General features: G+C 42.7%; 2 protein-coding genes across 3 annotated transcripts; both read right to left on the bottom strand.

Moving 5' to 3' along the window:
• Nucleotides 1–270: 270 nt before the first annotated feature.
• LOC311112063 (ras-related protein Rab-9A-like) lies at nucleotides 271–6,052 on the bottom strand. 2 transcript variants are annotated; one of them, XM_084155044.1, is made up of 2 exons: nucleotides 5,966–6,052; nucleotides 271–3,411 (listed from the first exon to the last, which is right to left on the bottom strand). In XM_084155044.1, exon 2 carries the CDS (start codon nucleotides 3,333–3,335, stop codon nucleotides 2,730–2,732), a length of 606 nt encoding a protein of 201 aa, XP_084011170.1. In that variant the 5' UTR covers nucleotides 3,336–3,411; nucleotides 5,966–6,052; the 3' UTR covers nucleotides 271–2,729. The 2 variants fall into 2 exon arrangements, with proteins under 2 accessions (XP_084011170.1, XP_084011169.1); XM_084155043.1 differs by having other exon boundaries at nucleotides 5,961–6,042.
• A 3,277-nt stretch (nucleotides 6,053–9,329) lies between these two features.
• LOC311111983 (transcription elongation factor A N-terminal and central domain-containing protein-like) lies at nucleotides 9,330–11,094 on the bottom strand. Its single transcript, XM_084154934.1, has 2 exons — nucleotides 11,033–11,094; nucleotides 9,330–10,688 (listed from the first exon to the last, which is right to left on the bottom strand). Exons 1-2 carry the CDS (start codon nucleotides 11,091–11,093, stop codon nucleotides 9,532–9,534), a joined length of 1,218 nt encoding a protein of 405 aa, XP_084011060.1. The 5' UTR covers nucleotide 11,094; the 3' UTR covers nucleotides 9,330–9,531.
• Nucleotides 11,095–21,287: the final 10,193 nt, after the last annotated feature.

Below are 21,287 nucleotides of genomic sequence, written 5' to 3'. Positions count from 1 at the left end.
AACCATTGATTAAGACCAAGGAAAGCTCCGGGGTGAAGTTTCCCCTAGGAACAGATCTAGGATCCACTCCCTCTCCCCCAATCCTAACCTTAATCATTAATGGGGGAAATACAAAACTGACCCAAGATCAGTATCTAGGGGCAACTTCACCCTACACCCCAAGAAGGGGGTCCGCACAAATTAGGATAGCAGTGCATTTGGCCTACAGTTGACCGACAGTACAGTGGTCAGTGGAAGACCAAACACTCCATAGATGGAGCACATAGGTTTAAAATTGCCAACTTTATTTCAACACACACACAAAAACATACATTTTAAGACCATATTGATAGTGTTTCAGGGTGGTTCATGTTTTAATACAAGACACTAGAACAGGGATGATCAACTAGATTCAGCCGCTGGACAATTTATTTCCTGAGCGGATGGTCAGTGGGCCGGAAAATTATTTGTAGACTGCAAATTGACCACAAGAAGCCCAAAGATATAATATTTGACTAAAACATAATCATTTCAAACCTTGCTTACATTTGTATACGATCATATGTATCTTTCTATTATGCGTGGGAATACTTGGGAACAGATTTCCAAAATGAAAATCACTTGGAGCTGATTTGACTGTGTTTTTACAGTCTTATGTCCAACAATAAAAAAAATCTCTCTCTCTATATATATAAAATAAAACATTTTGCTCAGAAAACTTGATGTGCCAAATAAAATCACCCGGACCGCGGCCTGCCAGTTGGGGAACCCTGCTGTAGAAATTACTGGCTCGCATTTCAATACTGGTGACATCACTGTTTTTTGGGAGTCTTTTGTCAAATGACCAACTATATTTTGTACATAAAAACAAAGTACAATAGCCTACAGTTTTTAGTGTTTCATGGTTGGTCTTGTTTTACAGCAAAACGTAGAAACAACTGGTATGCATTTACGACTGGTATTCTTGGGCCTATAGTAAACACAACTCATGATAGCACAAGTCACCTAATAGCCTACATATAACAAACTGTGGTGCAATGGCCCTGGATTTGCTGCTCCATTCCTTAATGATTAGTCCAGTTCCAGGAAATATAACATTAAAAAGCCATTGATTTCCAAATTCTCCGAGAACAGTTAGGCTAGCTAATGCACTTCCGTCCTGAGGCTTCGGGTGCACTAGTTCGCGTAGTGAGTGACTGTAAATAAATTAAAGCTAATGTTTTTGACGCTAAAAGACCAATCTACATGCTTCAGTGCCATGACATTCCTAACAAACACACATTAACATGGCTATAAAAAGGCTTTTGACGGTTGATCTGGAAATTGGATGAGATTAAACGTGTTAAAGCTTTTATGGTCATTATGAATGCTGGACATACTTATGAATGGGAGTCCAATCAACGTTGGTCTGGGCTATACAGCACGTGATCCAGCCAATGAAAGGCTTCGAATTCAAACAGCCAAAATTTGCATGGCTGGGTTGAGTGGGTTTAAAATCTAAAATCAGCGCAGCAAGTGAGAATAATCAGAGAAATGGGTTTGACTGGAATCTTCTTTCCATTTGTACAATGATGTAGACTGGACAGAACCATCTGGTTTTACCCCAAAACATACTGTAGTTCAGTCAGTCTGCGTACTGGACTAACCACTGACGTTAATACAAAATCGGATTATTTTAACAATCAACAATATTAAATATACATTTGGCACATTCAGCCCATTTAACAGATGGGATGACAATGTAATAGTTCCCATGTGGCTCAATTGGAAGAGCATGGCGCTTGCAACGGCAGGGTTGTCGGTTCGATTCCCACGGGAGACCAGTATGAAGAAGTATATTAAATGTATGCACTCGCTACTGCAAGTTGCTCTGGATAAGAGTGTCTGCTATGACTAAAATGAAAATATGTAGTAATGCTGTATGTGTCTTTCAGCACAGTAGTAATGCATCTCTTGGAAGGAGGAATGCAGAACAAAGTCATGTCTTGATCGTAATGGTAACTGATAACACACACACTCTCACCAGCGCAAAGGAATGTCAAATAACAGGCCCAACTATTTGCACTCCTGTGTATGATAAAACGTATATAGCCTAAGTGGGTCGGGTGTATATGATGCTATGAACAGGCTGTGTGTCCGCGTGCACATGCAGTCGTGTAAACCAAGGGAGGAGCACAGAGCAAAACGAATGCATTAACCACAGTTAAAAAGGAGAACTGGAACCAAGTGGCCGTTGGTATCATCAGTACTCACAATTTACAGCCAAGTTGGCCAGAGTTGGGGAGCAGAAGTTCAAATAAGCCCCTCCTGTCTCTTTAAAGGCCCAGTGCAGTCAAAATTCTGTTTTTCCTGTGTTTCATATCATATTGTATAACAGCTGATGAAACTAACACTGTAAAAGTGTGAAAAAATGTGATCAGTTTATTTTCTGATAGTTGGTGGTTGAAAATATAATCTACACAGGACATTATAAATCAGCAGGTTTGCATGGGCGGGAGTTTCAGCTTCCATGGTGACATCACCATGCGGCAGATTGGTTAATAGACCAATAACAAAGACAGTTCCAAACCTCTCTGCCAATAACAGCTCGTTTTCCCCTCCCCACTCAGACCACACCCAGACAATATTAGCTAAATCTTGCTTGAGAAATAGTTTTTTGCTAAAAAGCTATTTTTGCCCATTTTAAATTGAGATAAACAGCTGCATTGGGCCTTTAAGAGTCAAATAAAGGTAATCAACCCTACATCTCCTCAGCAGCAGGAGGCGCCAGAGCGCGGCTTCCTGTGCAGGTCCACTGTGTCCGTGGGGATGAGGTGCTCCCCCCTTTCCTCCTGCGCTAGCACCCTCCTCACCGCCTCCTCGAACGCCGCCGCCACGTTGGTCGAGTCCTTAGCGCTCGTCTCAAAGTACGGGTGGCCGCCGTTCTCGCGGCACCACTGGCGGGCGTCCTCGCCCGAAACCTGCCTCTCCGGCACATCCAACTTATTACCCAGGATCACGAACGGGAACTTCTCGGGTTCCTTGACATCAGCGTAGTAGGCAAACTCCTTCTTCCAGTTGTTGAGATTGTGGAAGCTCTGGTTGTCATCCACGCTGAAGGTTAGCAGACAACAGTCGGAGCCGCGGTAGAAAGGTGTCCGGAGCGAGCGGAAGCGCTCCTGGCCCGCCGTGTCCCAGATTTGAAGCGTCACGGTGCGCCCGTCCACCTCCAGCTCCTTGTTGAGGAACTCCACGCCAATTGTGTGGAAGAGGTGCGTGTCAAACTTGTTGGTGACGTAGCGGTTCATGAGGGAGGACTTGCCCACGCCGCCGTCCCCCAGGAGGATCACTTTGAGCAGGGACGACTTGGCTGTCATGGCTGGGCCCGGGGCTGGGGCTGGAGTGTTGGTGGGGTAGCTGGCTGGGGGGAGATCTGGGAAGCGCTGCTGCTACCTGACAAATAGATGACATAGTCAGTCAGTAAACAGATAGTCATTCAGTTTAATCAATCAACTGACTGACTGACTGATTGATTGCTCTCTTATCAGGCAGAGAAAAGAAAAGAACAAGATTAAGAAACACAGATTAACAATATTAACGCAGTACCTCATCTGTAGTCAGCTAAAGTCAAATCAGTCACAATGTTATACTGTCTAGTAGTTGATATCTTATCCAATGAAGACGTAACATTTTCCTGCCGACATTAACTGTTGTAATATTCTCAGCATGCATGTGTCACATGGACAATGATCAGATGACCATCTCTTAGAGAATCACATGAGCAAACCAGCGGCCGCAGGCCACACACTACAAGAAAGTTTTGTATGCGTCATGCATGGCTTCAGAGCAGACATGATGCATTAAAAACGTGGGGTGAGTGAGTTTGGCCTGCTGTACAGTACAGTAGACAACTATAGGCCTAAAACTTAGTTTAGTCTGCTACAATACAGTAGTACAGTAAATAAGAGACAGTTACAGTAATGCAATCTTAATTGTTGCAACACATGCCATTTCTTACAGTTAGGTATCAAGGCAAACCATAGCCTAATTCAGCACCTGTTTGAAAAAACAGAAGATATGACGTTAGTTCATCATCGTCATGGTATTAGCCTATGTCAACATATCGAAGGATTCCATGACGTGCATTTAATGAGGCCTTTAAGTTCCTGTAATTAGAATGAATGTGGTTAATTTCGACCCTATTAGTCAAACGGATGTCTGGTATGGGTATTAAAATTCCAGGTTGTTGCAGGCCTTGGTTATTAATCCAGTAACACACTAACACACTGAAGGGTTCACTGTTTCTGCTATTAAGCAATGACTAGCATTGCAGGCTGCTGAGAAAGTAAAGAAGAATGTTATCCTTAAACAAACACAAAGACCCCAATTAGTCCAAGAGACCAGGTGGGTCAAGTTTTTAAAAAAGAGAAGAGAAAATCCAATCGTCCAATTCCTAACATCCCTATGAGACCTGATTGAGCCCTGTGAGAGAGTGACAAGTTTAACAGGGCTCCGACTGTTATCTGGTTGGTGATGAAGGGATTAAAATGAGTAGAGAAATCTGAGCTTATCACCCCCTCAATGCCTCTCCATCACATAATCATCAATGTCTGGTCTCTGATTGAGGTAGTGTTCAGCAGCCTCCTCAAATACTGTGACAACACTGTGCCACTACATTTAAATGAATTTCACCACTGACCTCTAATCAATGGAGTTAACTACTTCAGAAATCTTCTCTAGCCCTCTCCCTATTTCCATAATGATATAATAACATCCAAAAGGGTTGTGAAATGGGCTAATCAGCCCAAGTAGGTCAGAGACAGAAGCACATCTTGTTAGTCAAATTGGTTAAAGTGGAAACTCGTTTTTGAGACTTTGCCTATTGTTAGCTGCCTCAGCCTGAGCCAACTACAGTGAATTTAATGTGGCGTAATATATCTGGACTGGAGAGGACACTGACTGACTGCACCTTTGTTACGCTGCCTTTCTGCAGCAATGGCAGCTGGGGTTCACACACACACACACACACACACACACACACACACACACACACACACACACACACACACAGAGTCATGTGCCCACATCAGCGTTGGCTCTCACGGTCACAAGATTTAAAGGGAAAGTAGGCCTACTGATCAGGTTAGAATAAAACAAATACTGTTTAGCATTATCGGCATGACTGTTTAGCATTATCAGCATGGTAACCAATGGTAATGCTCTATCTATTCAACCGAGAGCCCTATTAAAATATCCTACCATTGATTTGTAGAACAAGCCAATCTGGTCCTATCCCCAGCATTATATCCATCACTAGCCAACCGAGAACATGCGCAGAAGGTTGGAATGTTTGTGCTTTGTTTGTTTGATGACACACCTAGATAAAAGTGAACACATCGAGAAGATATGATCTGAAAACGGACGTATGCTATAGCTCTGTGACAGTATAGGCTATTGGAAACAAACTTGCTTTGGTAGTAGGCTGATTAGCAGGTAAACAACAAGACTGTCCCATGGAGTAAGTATAGCGGACTCCCACGGCCTAAATAACAAACAAACACTAGGAATAAAGACTGCTAGTGAATATACAGTAAATCACTTGCCGCGTTCCAAACAACTGGGAACTCGGACATCTCCGACTTCAATGCGTGAAGGAAAAAACGAGCTCTGACTGGGAAAAATCGTTTTGAACTGTCATCCAACTCGGATTTCCAATTCGGAAACTTGGGAATCTTTCTTAGAGCTCCCAATTTCCGACCTGAAGAACACTGACTCATGATTTGACCTCGTTTTTTTCAGAATTCCCAGTTGTCGCGAAAGCACCAACTGCTCGCTTGCCATGAACCACGTAGTCTGTGAGATCATGCGCGTAGCCTAAACATCAGCTGGCTTCATGTAGCTGGCTAGGCTAACTGGTTAACAAATATAATTTCCATTCAATGTGAAAGTCTGCAAGTCTGAAATATCTAGCTACGAACAGTATCAATTGGTTACAACTGTACCTTACTGTTTATAATGTACGTCGGCGGTGCCATACCGCTCCATCCCTTTGCGACATCCTCACGAGCGGCCAAGGTTTCCCCGTGACATGTCGCTACTGGGCAGGACTGCTCGAGCGCTACTGGCGTTCAGATGACCGATCGTTTGGCACGCCCACTCTGGGCAAAATGGATCAAGGAAGCTATCTACTGAAAAAGTATAGCAGGAAATGGACATTCTAAACACTGATGCGTCGTGGCTTTTGAATGTGCTCATGGCAATGCCCATACAAAACATATCTGGCAATATTGTGATGACGTCACTGTAACATTATATACAATGGGCGCGTTCCTCTGCCCAGGAGTTGCTGACACATGTGTGATCTTACAACGCAATGGATAGGTTTTTTAAGGATCAGCTAACCACATCATATGTTGTAGCAATCTTTTAGTCGATGACACAGTCAATCACTCAAACACTGCACTTTGTCAGGGATAGCCAAGCCCTGTTGTGACAAGAATACGGTTTCCACTAGAAAGCATAGCCACAAAGTCAAGATTAGCCACAAAAGTCAAAATCTTAATTTAAGGTTAGGGTTAGGCATAACGTTAGCTGTGTGGTTAAGGTTAGGTTTAAAATCAGATTTTAAGAAGATAAATTGTAGTATGGGGTAAGTTGAGCCCCGGGAGAGGGTAAGTTAAGCCGCCTACAAATGTCTGTACTGAATGAAATATTACCGCTACCTTTTTTAAACCATGTTTATATTTACACTACCGGTCAAAAGTTTTAGAACCTACTCATTCAAGGGTTTTTCTTTATTTTTACTATTTTCTACATTGTAGAATAACAGTGAAGACATCAAAACTATGAAATAACGCATATGGAATTCTTCAAATAGCCACCCTTTGCCTTGATGACAGCTTTGCACACTCTTGGCATTCTCTCGACCAGCTTCACCTGGAATGCTTTCCCAACAGTCTTGAAGGAGTTGCCACATATGCTGAGCACTTGTTGGCTGCTTTTCCTTCACTCTGCCGTCCGACTCATCCCAAACCATCTCAATTTGGTTGAGGTCGGGGGATTGTGTAGGCCAGCAGCACAACATCACTCTTCTTCTTGGTAAAGTAGCCCTTACACAGCCTGGAGGTGTGTTGGGTCATTGTCCTGTTGAAAAACAAATGATAGTCCCACTAAGCACAAACCAGATGGGATGGCGTATCGCTGCAGAATGCTGTGGTAGCCATGCTGGTTAAGTGTGCTTTGAATTCTAAATAAATCACAGACAGTGTCACCAGCAAAGTACCCCCACACCATAACACCTCCTTCTCCATGCTTTACAGTGGGAAATACACATGCGGAGATCATCCGTTCACCCACACCGCATCTCACAAAGACACAGCGGTAGGAACCAAAAAATCTAAAATGTGGACTCTAGACCAAAGGACAAATTTCAACCGGTCTAATGTCCATTACTCGTGTTTCTTGGCCCAAGCAAGTCTCTTCTTATTGGTGTTCTTTAGTAGTGGTTTCTTTGCAGCAATTCGACCATGAAGGCCTGATTCACACAGTCTCCTCTGAACAGTTAATGTTGAGATGTGTTTTACTTCAACTCTGTGAAGCATTTATTTGGGCTGCAATTTCTGAGGCTGGTAACTCTTATGAACTTATCCTCTGCAGCAGAGGTAACTCTGGGTCTTCCTTTCCTGTGGCGATCCTCATGAGAGCCAGTTTCATCATAGCGCTTGATGGTTTTTGCGACTGCACTTGAAGAAACTTTCAAAGTTGAAATGTTCCGTATTGACACTTCAATTTGCTGAACTTGCCATTGGCTCAACCATTGGTTCAACTTACCCCAAGGCAAACATTTGACTATTTTAGCCCACACAGCTACAAGGATTCCATTTTATGCTGGGTTTATGACCTCATATTGACCCCAACTGATGTATAGAACAATCTTAAAATGATCTACTTTGGTTTAGATACAAACATCATGAAACCTCTAACACAATAAATTCATATGACTTCGTGAAAATCTGTTTTTTGGACCTAACTTGCTTACCACTTTTTCCACGTGGTTTCTTCCTTAACAGACTCCCTGAAATGATGACCTCTTCCTAAATATTTGGTAAAAATATTAATTTTGTGTATGGTTTCCTAGAAACAAGGGTGGCTCAACTTACCTCTTTGGCTCAACTTACCCCACTCTCCCCTACGTTTTATTCTGCTGTAGCTCAATGTTTCAGCAGTAGTGTGCTCTTTGAAAGATATGAGAATGTGGACTTTCCCCTTGATAAAGTTGATCTATTGTAATATTATCAGTGTGGGAATGGGTAGAAAAGCCTGCACACACAATGTATTAAACAGTATGAATGTGAATGATTGTGAAGGTGTGTCTATGTTTGTAAGTACCACCATGCACAGTACACACATACTGCCTAAGCATGCATGTGTGTGTGTGCATCAAATAAATCAAGTTTCAGACAATGATTGAAAAGTTAAAGGCTATGAACAGGGAGACTATCAATAAGATAGGGAACTGCATGGACTTTGGAAAAGCCACTCCTTGAAAATACACAACATACTGTTAGTGAAACACAAAACAAATTCAATTGATAAAACAGAATGATATCTCAAATGACTCCGATACAGATATCTTACAGATTACAAAAACACGATGAGAACAAATCATATACTGTAATCTTACATTACCTGCTGTTCAATGGCCATTTCAATGAAATATATACTCATTTAACAATATAACCATTTATTATAATCTTGTGTAATACAAAATACTGCTACCATTTCCATATATTCTCAAACCCCTATCCCTGCCCACAGAGAATAGCTAATTAAGACAACTTTGTCCAACTAGCCTGGATCTTTCTGTCATCACTACGATGGGGTCCTGAGTCATTAGCACTGGCTGTGGGCTAGAAAGTGAGGGATCATGGGAGATCAGCAAGCCCCCGGCCGGAGGGTTTTGTGTAGATGGGATACAGCTTATCTCAAAATTGACTTTTTGTAGCAGGTTAGGAGAATTAACGTAGCAGGTTAGGAGAATTAGGTTAAGGTTAGGAAAAGGGTTAGCTAAAATAAAATAAAAATCTACTGTTGACGTCAATTTGACCTAAACTGTATCCCTTCTAGACATTACCCTGTTGGAGCTTTGTCTTAGGCTGATTAATGGGTCACATGCTCCTTGTGCTTCTCACTGGGTCACATTGCCACAGGAAGGCCACATGGGTCTTACTCTGCAGCTCCACCGAAATGTCACCATAGGAACTACATCTTGTGTTCTCACACACAGAAAGACCCCATGCTAAACACATAGTACCTATTAAAGCCAGAATGAGAAATAAATAGTCAAAGAAAGAGAACACAAATCCAAATTTGTATTACAGTATGTAGCGAAGCAAGTTTAATGACAATGTAATGCATACAGCATAACCATGTGATAAAATGTTAAATGTAATTCTTAATTTCTGTCATTAAAACATGACAATAGTCATTTTGATAGGGTGAAGACATATCAGCAGGATCTCAACAAAAACAAAGCAGGCATTTTTTAACATGTGGTGTGGTGAGGATGGCCTATCAGAGGCAGACCCAGCTGCTGTGGTACCACTGCTCCCCACACCTGCTACAGGTCACAAAGGTCATGGCATCCTGGTCTGCGGTGGCCTGGCGGACCCACGCCGGCAGAAACAGCGTGCCCCGGGACACTTGCGTCACCCTGCAGTCCGACCCCTCGCACCGCCTGCACCGCAGCTTCTGAGTGGGCGTCCCCTCCACCCCCTGGGAGAGATGCCTCTCGCTCACCCCCCGCGACGAGTACTCCTCCCTCAGCCGCTGGAGCTCCTCGTTGGCCATCTCCTCCACAGACATCCCGGCGAAGACTTCCGGCCCCAGGCTGCCGCCCAGGAGACCACACCGAAGATGGCTGTTTTTGGGGTTCCTTAGGTTGGCCACCTTACTCCTGATGCATGCCTTGTATTTGGCCTGGTTTGTACGGTGCAGAGTGTGGATGTGCACCTCTATGACCCGGGCCAGATCTGCAGTCTTTCCCTCTGCCTCCTTGGAAGTTTCTGGATCGAGGGCACCAAGGAGAAGCTGGAAGCACTTTGTCCTCAAAGCTGACTCAGAGGAATCCTTACAGGGAGGAGGGGTACCCAGGGAAGTGGTGGCAGGAGAATCTGACTGCTTTGAGAGGGTGGGCAAAATTGACCCCGAAGACGAATCACCAGCTGCCTGCCACGATGACACCCCTTCTCCCTTAGTTCTCCCGCACTTGGTCCCATTTGGGAGTGTTCTGTCCTCGAACCCAGTATGGAAAACCACATGTTCACAAGACGCACCCAACTCCACTGGTTTAGTAGCATCACCAGCAGCTAGGCCACCTCTGTCTGCCAGACAAGTTATGTCAGCCAGTATACTGTCTCCAAAGACAGTGAATTCTTCTCCACTTCCCTTCTCCTTTGAGATGTGATAGGGGTGACTGTAGAGTTTCTTCCATTTTGACAACAGGTGCTTGACTGTTCTTTTCACTGAATGGTCTAAGCAGGTTTTGAGGAGTCTGTAAAGAACCCTGACGATGTCTGTGCCTTGCAGCTGCTCACAAGTCACACAGGCATTATCAAGGGCGGTCAGGAGAGGCATAATGTTGCCATAGTTACCCGCCCTGTTAAATTTGTCAATTTGGAGAGTATGATGAGTGATCTGTTTTGTGTCCATGGTGGTCATATTCTTAGAGACTGTGGTGGGAGAAATACATTTATATGTAAATGCAATTTAGGCTACAGCTTTTGTAGGGTCATGACATTTGGTTAGATATTAGCATTGGAAACCCTTGGGCCTACAAACACATTTTTTATTGCAATGCTTTGAAGTGTGGCAGACACATGTCAACAGAATTTTGAAACCAGATTCTAAAATGCCGCTAATGCACTTCAGGGCAGGCTACACTGCATCTTATGTTGGGAAACGGAAGCTTTGATGCAATATGTTAGCTAAATTCTATCACACCAAATATAATTTCAAAGCACCAAACGTTATTCATACTACTTTTCGTTAAGAAAATTACAGCGCAGTAACTCACTCGAATCGAATTGCAGTTCTCGAGCTGTCGGACGCCATATTTGTTCTGTTTTACAAACCATATATCCGATAGAGGGCGCGGCTCTGCCTGGCCGTGTTCAACTGTTATTTCTTGCAACATTGTAACAGAGAGGAAGAGGCTAAGCGAGAGGGTTTACTCTGCCCAAAATCTGTCGACGAAAATAACACCATGAAGTGAGACATTTTTGTATGGAGGTCAATGAGTGTGTTGAATTTGCTAGAACAAAATAATTAATATAGCATTTGCTACGTGAGCCTTAATTGATCGAATAGAAGATTCGTAATGGTTATTTTGTTACAAATGTATTGATAGAAGTCGACGCACGTGGCATTTCGGCAACAAAAAAACAACGATTTTATATCGGAGTTGTGCCCGTTGTTCACACGCGTGTATCTGCCCTCTCATTAGCTAGAATGGTCCCACCTGATCGTGACTCCTCCCGCCGGCCTTCACCTTTGAGGACAAGTATTTCCATTGTTAGAGCGTTCACTCGACTATGTTGTCAATATAATAGAAAATCTTTGATTGTAATAATGTCCATGTGACTTTTTGCCATGTATGTTTACATTTCCATTATATCAAATATATTGTAGGCTAGGTAGAAAAATCTATTAGGTAGAAAATATATAATAATAATTAATCTTATATAAATAAAGTCATATCTACCCATATCACATTGTTTTAAAGTATTATTTTGAGGTCACACCTTGGTCAGCCATAATAGTGTTTGTTGTGGAGTTGTGGAGTTGTTTGTGGAGAGTAAGTGACATGTTGGAGCATGCTCTGAAGCAGTAGTGCTGAAACCAGTGAAATTTTCTGCAATGCAGCCAATGAATGAAAGCTAAGAAAATGAAGTATACAAGCAAGATGAGGCAAGTCTGTCAGTTGTTGTGAAATGGAATAACTTTATGTTATGTAATAAAGTTAGCAAGTTGAGGGAGAACTGTGGAAATGGGCACATGACATCTGGGTTGTGAAATTGTGGCTAGCAAGTTTGCTGCCAAGCAAATGGCTAAAGTAGAATAGGCATGAGGATCTTTTCCCCTTCTTTTGCATGAGAACTTTCAAAGCTAAAGGTTTGCAAAGCGAAGGGTGTTAGATGAATGGGGTTTGAGCTATTCACTGTTTGGTATGACATAAAGAAGAAAGGTACATGCATGTGTTGCATTTCTATTTGCAGCCACATACTGGTAGGTTTACAGTTAGAGCAGTAGGCATTACTAAGGTGTGGCATCGGACAGGTTTACTGAGTGGGGCCTTGTAAAAGTTAACCAGGATAAAGTTTAACACACACTGACTGTGTGAATGTGGCATATATTATATTACTCATATATGTAATTATTATTGAATGGGCAGTGTGTTTAATGGCATAACTGACATAGGCTACATTACATAAGCAGCTGTGCACAATGCGTTTAGTCTGTTAACAGAGAATGGGTTGTATGTACACATTGACGTCAAAACATTTAAAATAACAAAAACTAAAGTAAATAAATAAAAATACAAAAACACACTGACTTCAACCTTAGGCATTGTTTTGCCATGACATCATGGTTTGCGTTGAAGAAAAAATATACATTTTCTATTCATGCAGTTATGCCCTAGAGCAGGGTTTCCCAAACTTGGACCTGGGTGCACGTTTTGGTTTTTGCCCTAGCACTACACAGCTGATTCAAATATTAAAAGCTTGATGATGAGTTGTTTATTTGAATCAGCTGTGTAGTGCTAGGGCAAAAACCAAAACGTGCACCCAGGGGGGATCCCAGGACCAAATTTGGGAATCCCTGCTCTAGCACTACACCCATTGGCCATAGAAGGTAAGCAGAGTAAAGGTATTGGTATAGTGAGCCCTTGTGTTGGGGGAATTTGTAACTCTTTAGTCACATTTAACTCTACCCACATGTACATGTTACCTCAATTACCTTGACTAACCGGTGCCCCCGCACATTGACTCTGTACCGGTACCCCCTGTATATAGCCTCCCTACTGCTATTTGATTTTACTGCTGCTCTTTAATTATTTGCTATTTTTTATTTTTTACTTATCTATTTTTTACTTAACACTTTTTTTATTTTCTTAAAAACTGCATTGTTTTTTTCACTGTAAGGTCTACACCTGTTGTATTCGGCGCATGTGGCAAATACAATTTGATTTGATTTAGCTCTATTTTTAATTTGATGAATACAAGGTGACCTTTTCAATAAACTAAGGGAGAGTTTCACCTTTTCTCTGAAAGCATACATGCAGGTGATAGTTACAATACTTAGAATCTTCTCACAAAATCTTGCCACTCCTATGTATTTAGGCCTCCTATGTACTGTGTACAGCAGGTATACAAAGGTTATGTGTATGAATACTTTTTTAAATACAAAGGATCAGTGGGGAATAAAACGTAATTCTCAGAACACATTAAGCTCACCCTTATCGTGCTACAGTATGGGGAAGGAGATGGGTGGAGTCAGGTTGGTATGTTGATCAGTATATTTTTTTGTTTGTTGTTGTATTTTGTATTTATTAGGGATCCCCATTAGCTGTTGCCAAGGCAGCAGCTACTCTTCCTGGGGTCCAAACACATTAAGTCACTTACATTACATACAAAACAAAATATAAAACAGTACATCATATAACATTATTACACCACTACATATCTACAATACAAAATGTATAATACCGCCATACAACAATAATACAATGTACGTGTGTGTAGAGTGTGTGTGCTAGCGCTTATTTGCGTATGCGGGGAAGGAGGAAAACCAGATATATAGGGCTCCAAACGACTGGCCCCAATGTGCTGTTCTGACGGCAACCAGGAATGACTGGAATTCCTAAAAACCCGCACCAGGCTCCTTTGGATCTTATCGAATAATTTGCTTGGCGGCTGCTGCAGTCCGGCCTTCCTGCACTCGTGCGTTCCTTTGTACGTGGGAATGGAATTTTACCAGAGGGTAGTGATGATGATGATGATGCTCAGATGTGTTATGGCCAAAAGGAGGCGCTCTCTGCCTTCTGATTTCATCAGATAGACGTGATGAAGTAATGTGCTGTGTCACATTGTCTCCTCCTCCATCACACACATGCGCACACAGCGATTAAAACGCGCGCACACACACAACCCCGTCCAATGTCTCTGCTTGACACCTCATAAGGAGGGAACTTGTTTTAAAGTATGAAGATTCTCATACAGAATGAGCAGGTAGAAAAGGAATGTGGCCAGTCCCCAAGCCCCCACCCCTTACACCCAAACAAGACCATTGCCTGCAGCAATTTACCTCCCACAAATGTTATATTTTCTCCCTGCTGCCAGCTTGATAAGTACTCTTACACTAGTCATACTTAAAAAAATTAAAATAAACTTATTCTGAAAATTATTTTATTGGGTTTATGTTATTTGTTAATCACATTTAGTGAAAGGATTGTGTCTATGAAGAATGTGTCACGTTGTCTGTTAGGTCAGTTCACATTAGACTCACTTACAGCAGTGATATAACTGCATCATCTCTGCATCAGTCTGTTAGGGGAGACTGGAGAGATGGATTCAGTCAGTATTGCAGACAACACAGTGTACCGGAAGGGAGGGGGAGACTGACTGTCCCGGCCAACACACACACACACACACACACACACACACACACACACACACACACACACACACACACACACACACACACACACACACACACACACGCACACGCACACGCACACACACACACACACACACATACACACACACACACACACGCACACGCACACGCACAAATGCAAGCACGCACATTGACCTTGAGAGCAGACAGACAACAGGGATGGGGAGGGGGCTGGGTTAGTGTGTGTGACAGATTTAGTTATCCCACAAGGGATTCACCCCTGCTCGCCTAGCCTGAACTCTATGCATCTGTGTGTTTACTAACAAAGAGTCTCACGAGACACGAGTACAACACCTCGGGATACTATTGGACAGCATATCTGTTACTGTATGTTTGACATTCCCCCCAAACACCCATGCCTCAGTAGATGAGACTCCACAAACAGCCAGCGAGACTATGGACTGTTATGTCTGACGCGGTGTGATGTTTCAGTTGGTCTGATAAGAGACGTTGTTATTTTTCATCTAGAAATAGCTGAGAAGAGATTTCTCCTGGCCTATTTTGTTGTTATTAACTGTTACAGTGTGTTGTGTTTCATTTTTTCCCTACTGTGTCTGCTTTCCGCTTGTATTAAGATTCATTGTGGCTCTTCAGCCCTCAAACTCAACTCTGGACCTCAAAGCCATTTCCACTGCATTTTTTCATTGTTCCCCTCTAATTAGGGACTGATTTTTAGCTGTGACACCAGGTGTGTGCAATTCATTATCAGGTAGATCAGAAAACCAGCAGGCTCTGGACCTCGTACGGTAAGAGTTGAGTACCCCTGCTCTACAGCATGGTTCATATTTCAGATGACGATATCAGAACAGTCCATGGGAAATCTGGGTGAAAATATGACTCATTTCAAGTGCGCTGCACAATTGATTAACATATTCCATTACTCCCCTGACTGAATGAACATATACAGATGCTTACAGCCTTTCCATTGTCAAGTGAATGTGAATGATTGCACTTACTTCTCTGCCACTCTCACATTGTTTGAATTATGTATTTTGATCCATCCTGCTCACCATAGGCCTCGGATTACAATAAGGTATTTTCTGGGAAGGAAAATGTTGATGTTTCTGCTCAGCCACTGCTGTGGTTTTTAACACATGTCCACCCGACCGGCTGTACAGTGTATTTACGATTTGCCACTGTGGTGACTCATCACATTGTTTTCCCATGAACTCCCATCGGAGAGATGATTGGTCTTACGGGAAGTCACAGCCCACCAGACTCCTTATAGACACAATCGCCCACATCCTCCCACAATGCTTAGAGATATCTATCTACATATAAATACAAAAGGGCATGCAAATGAAGTTAGTAATGCCTCCAATTCCTGATGGGTTGGATGATACTTTTCTCGTCAATCATCTTTAAAAAACCTCAACTTACAAATTGGAAATCAACCAAATCCTTCATCGTTAATACAATGGAAAGGTCAAATGCTTTATTATCTAAACGTTGAAAGTGCGTGGGCATCGGAGAGAAACAAAATGGTGCAGCTTGAGACCATGTGGCAGAGAGTGATGCGGGTGCTGGAGGTTGGGGTGGGAGCAGGTGGGTTTGGCCAGGTGTGATGTCGTTGATGTTTGTGTGCGTCTGCACGCTGTCGTTTGCATGTGTAAAACTTTTTTTTTTTTAAAGGCTCCAATGCGTGACCGTGCTCATCATATGTATCTGGAGGTTTATGGTTTATTAATGGTCACTGTGATGTGGTATGAATGAAATGCTTTAGGGGGGAATCTATCTGGTACTGTGTGTGTCGTGTTCTATTTGTTCATTGTACACCCACACTATCAGGTGTCTGTTTGTTTTGCATACTCCAAACCACTTCAACCATAGTGAAACCACAGGCGCCTTTATTGTGTCAGACACCCATACTATAGTCTTCTGTTGCTGCAAATTGCAACAATACTTTTCCCACACTCATTACATTTTAGTCATATAGCAGACGCTCTTATCCAGAGCGGCTTACAGGAGCAATTAGGGTTAAGTGTCTTGCTCAAGGGCACATCAACAGATATTTTTCACATAGTTGGCTCGGGGGATTTCAACCAGCAACCTTTTGGTTACTGGCCCAATGCTCTAAACCGTTAGGCTACCTATTCATACTACACAACCTTCACTTCTCCTAACTTGAAGACAACAGAAAGTCCAGCCTCATATGTAGTCCAAAGGAATGGAGTGACAAAGAAGGAACTTAATCAGTTGTGGTAAAACATTTACGTATATGACTGTGTGTACACAGGTGTGATGTCTAACCAAGGTCTGATAAGAGGTCTGACAGTGGTACTTTGTTTTGTACGGTCACACCCTGTGTGTCAATGACCATTCCACAACAAGTAACACAGTTGATGTATTATGGTTTGAATTGGCCCGTTACTCTAGTCACTTTAGAATGCAAGCACATTTTATACTCATGATATGTATGTGTAGGGGGTGTGTTTTTTGGACTTCAAACACTTTTTGTGGGCAGTGGACTTGAACATATCAGAATTTGCACACATAAAGGTGTTACAAAACGAATATACTGTAGGAGCAGTTGGATCATATTAGATTTGCATCAGATGCATGAAGCTGTGTATGATGACTGTAGAATATACAGATTGAAAAGTATATATATATATATATATATATACAGTGCTATGAAAAAGTATTTGCCCCCTTTCTAATTTTTTCTACTTTTGCATATTTGTGATACTGAATGTTATCAGATCTTCAACCAAAACCTAATATTAGATAAAGGGAACATAAGTGAACAAATAACACAACAATTACATATTTATTTCATTTATTTCATAAACAAAGTTACGCAACACCCAATTCCCCTGTGTGAAAAAGTAATTGCCCCCTTACACTCAATAACTGGTTGTGCCACCTTTAGCTGCAATGACTCCAACCGAATGCTTCCTGGAGTTGTTGATCAGTCTCTCACGTCGCTGTGGAGGAATTTTGGCCCACTCTTCCATGCGGAACTGCTTTAACTCAGTGACGTGTGGGTTTTCAAGCATGAACTGCTCGTTTCAAGTCCTGCCACAACATCTCAATTGGGATTAGGTCTGGACTTTGACTAGGCCATTCCAAAACTTCCAATTTGTTGCTTTTTAGCATTTTTCATTGCGTGTTGTGGATCATTGTCTTGCTGCATGACCCAGCTGCGCTTCAGCTTCAGCTCACAGACGGATGGTCTGACATTCTCCTGTAGAATTCTCTGATACAGAGCAGAATTCATGGTTCCTTCTATTAAGGCAAGTCGTCCAGGTCCTGAGGCAGCAAAGCATCCCCAAACCATCACACCACCACACCCATGCTTGACCTTTGGTATGATGTTCTTACTGTGGAATGCAGTGTTTGGTTTTCGCCACGCATAATGGGACCCATCTTGTCCAAAAAGTTGACTCAAGTTTGCCAAAAAGCACCTGGATGATCATCAAGACTGGCGAAAACCAAACTCTGTCAGACCATCCGTCTGTGAGCTGAAGCAGAAGCGCAGCTGGGTCATGCAGCAAGACAATGATCCAAAACACACAATCAAGTCTACATGAAAATAGCTAAAAAGCAAAAAATTTGATGTTTTGGCCTAGTCAAAGTCCAGACCTAATCCCAACTGAGATGTTGTGGCAGGACTTGAAACGAGCAGTTCATGCTTGAAAACCCACACGTCACGTAGTTAAGGCAGTTCTGCATGGAAGAGTGGGCCAAAATTCCTCCACAGCGACGTGAGAGACTGATCAACAACTACAGGAAGCATTTGGTTGGAGTCATTGCAGCTTAAGCGGGCACAACCAGTTATTGAGTGTAAGGGGGCAATTACTTTTTCACACAGGGGAATTGGGTGTTGCATAACTTTGTTTATGAAATAAATTAAATAAATATATAATTGTTGTGTTATTTATTCACTTATGTTCTCTTTATCTAATATTAGGTTTTGGTTGAAGATCTGATAACATTCAGTATCACAAATATGCAAAAGTAGAGAAAATTAGAAAGGGGGCAAATACTTTTTCATAGCACTATATATATGTGACTTTCCCCAAGAGGACAGGACAAAGGCTGTATGTACTGTACTGCTGTCTGTTTTGCCCCCCCCACTTCTCTTTTATGGTAATTTCCATTGGGTGATTGAGCATGAATACCAGATATCCCACAGTGAGGATTCTTTGGCCTGTGGCGTACATAGAACGCTAGTCAACCACCCCCTCCCTCCATCTCTCAGCACCCCCAGCCCTCCCTCCTCCCCTCCTCCACTCTTCCTCCCCTGCAGATTTCCCAACTGTGCATTCCTTGGCCCTCTGTTCTCCTCCCAGCGCCCCTCCTCTCCCCTCTCCTCCTCTACACAGGCAGATCGATGCATGATAGAGAAACAACATAGACAGTCACGTGGCTTAACAGGGTTGGTACAGTGAAACAAGAGAAGAAAGATAGTGGATAGGGAGGGGTTAAAAGAGTGTTTTGAAAAATGAGGGGAGTGAGTATTAAGGGAGAGAAAATGGGAGAATGAGAGAGAGGGAGAAACAGAAGGTGGGGAGAGTTCTTTCAGTTGGACTGATACTTTAATTTTTTATGTAGCCTCTTGGGCCAATCGTCAACTGGGCTATGGTATGTGTGTAGTAGGGAGGAGCTTTGTTTCGTGGGTATGTGGCGGGGAGGTTGTTTGGCTTGTCTTAATAATATAATATGCCATTTAGCAGACGCTTTTATCCAAAGCGACTTACAGTCAGTCATGTGTGCATACATTTTTACATATGGGTGGTCCCGGGGATCGAACCCACTACCCTGGCGTTACAAGTGCCATGCTCTACCAATTGAGCTACAGAGGACCAATGCACGTGTGTGCACATGCGCACACACACCTCCTACCCACTCTATGAGCACATCATATTCCTGCTTGCTCATGTGGCAAAGGCATAAACAGAGAGGAGGAGAGCCCTCTCTCTCTCTTCCCTGAGTGTCTTGAGGAAGGACCCTCAAAGATGTCCCACTCCTGCACCAGGCCTACCAAACAGAGCTGGGGTGTGTGGGTGTGGTAGGGTGAGTTTAGCCCTCTGGGGGTAGTAAAACAACTCAGGAGGACATCCAAAGACATGTCACGTCTCACTATCTACAACCAGTAACCTCTTCAAGCACTCTCACAAATGTATAGATACTTAACCTCTGACCTAGTGTTAAGGCCGTCTGTCTCAAAAAAGACTAGGAGACAGAAAGAACACGTATTCAATTTAGAAAATCAGACATGTTGTTGGGGTTGGTTTTGAGTAGATGGGAGAATGGGTTGGATGCACAGTATTGGTAGGATGTAGGCCTACAGTACCAGTCCTCACTTCTCTTGCATATCTCTGGACTGAGATCAGTGTTTGGAACCAGAAACACCAGAGCCAGCTATGAAGATTTGTCTATCTCTGTTCTCTCTGTTCACGTAGAAGTGACAAGTTCATTTACAGAAGCTTCTCTCACTCACTTCCCTGTGAACATTTCACATGCAACCTCATCTCATCGCCAAACAGGAACTGAGATGATCAACTGAGGAATCAACATGTCATGTTTAAGGAGAAGTGTTAATGCAGGCCTATAGTAACCTACATAAAAACGAGTTATACTAGGCAGATCATATGAGCAGGGCCTGATTAATGCAGGGACTGAAGCCCCAGGTCCCAAGCCCGTAGGGCAGAGAAAAATGGGAATGAATATTTATATATATACACTACCAGTCAAAAGTTTGGACACAGCTACTCATTCAAGGGTTTTTCTTTAGAATAATAGTGAAGACATCAAAACTATGAAATAACACATATGGAATCATGCAGTAAACAAAAAAGTGTTAAACAAATCAAAATATATTTTATATTTGAGATTCTTCACATAGCCAGCCTTTGCCTTGATGACAGCTTTGCACACTTGGCATTCTCTCAACCAGCTTCACCTGGAATGCTTTTCCAACAGTCTTGAAGGAGTTCCCACACATGCTGAGCACTTGTTGGCTGCTTTTCCTTCACTCTGTGGTCCAACTCATCCCAAATCATCTCAATTGGGTTGAGGTCAGGGGATTGTGGAGACCAGGTCATCTGATGCAGCACTCCATCACTCTCCTTATTGGTAAAATAGCCCTTACACAGCCTGGAGGTGTGGTGGGTCATTGTCCTGTTGAAAAACAAATGATAGTCCCACTAAGCCCAAACCAGATTGGATAGTGTATCGCTGTAAAATGCTGTGGTAGCCATGCTGGCTAAGTGTGCCTTGAATTCTAAATAAATCACAGAGAGTGTCACCAGCAAAGTACCCCCTCACTATAACACCTCCTCCTCCATGCTTTACAGTGGGAAATACACATGGAGAGATCATCTGTTCACCCACACCTCGTCTCACAAAGACACGACGGTTGGAACCAAAAATCTCCAATTTGGACTACAGACCAAAGGACAAATTTCCACCGGTCTAATGTCCATTGCTCGTGTTTCTTGGCCCAAGCAGGTCCCTTCTTCTTATTGGTGTCCTTTAGTAGTGGTTTCTTTGCAGCAATTCGACCATGAAGGCCTGATTCACACAGACCCCTCTGAACAGTTGATGTTGAGATGTGTCTGTTACTTGCACTTTGTGAAGCATTTATT

The sequence above is a fragment of the Coregonus lavaretus genome, assembly GCF_964263955.1.
Source record: "Coregonus lavaretus genome assembly, chromosome: 38".
In the NCBI taxonomy this organism is placed as follows: Eukaryota; Metazoa; Chordata; class Actinopteri; order Salmoniformes; family Salmonidae; genus Coregonus; species Coregonus lavaretus.
This window is presented reverse-complemented; position numbering and strand designations above follow the sequence as displayed.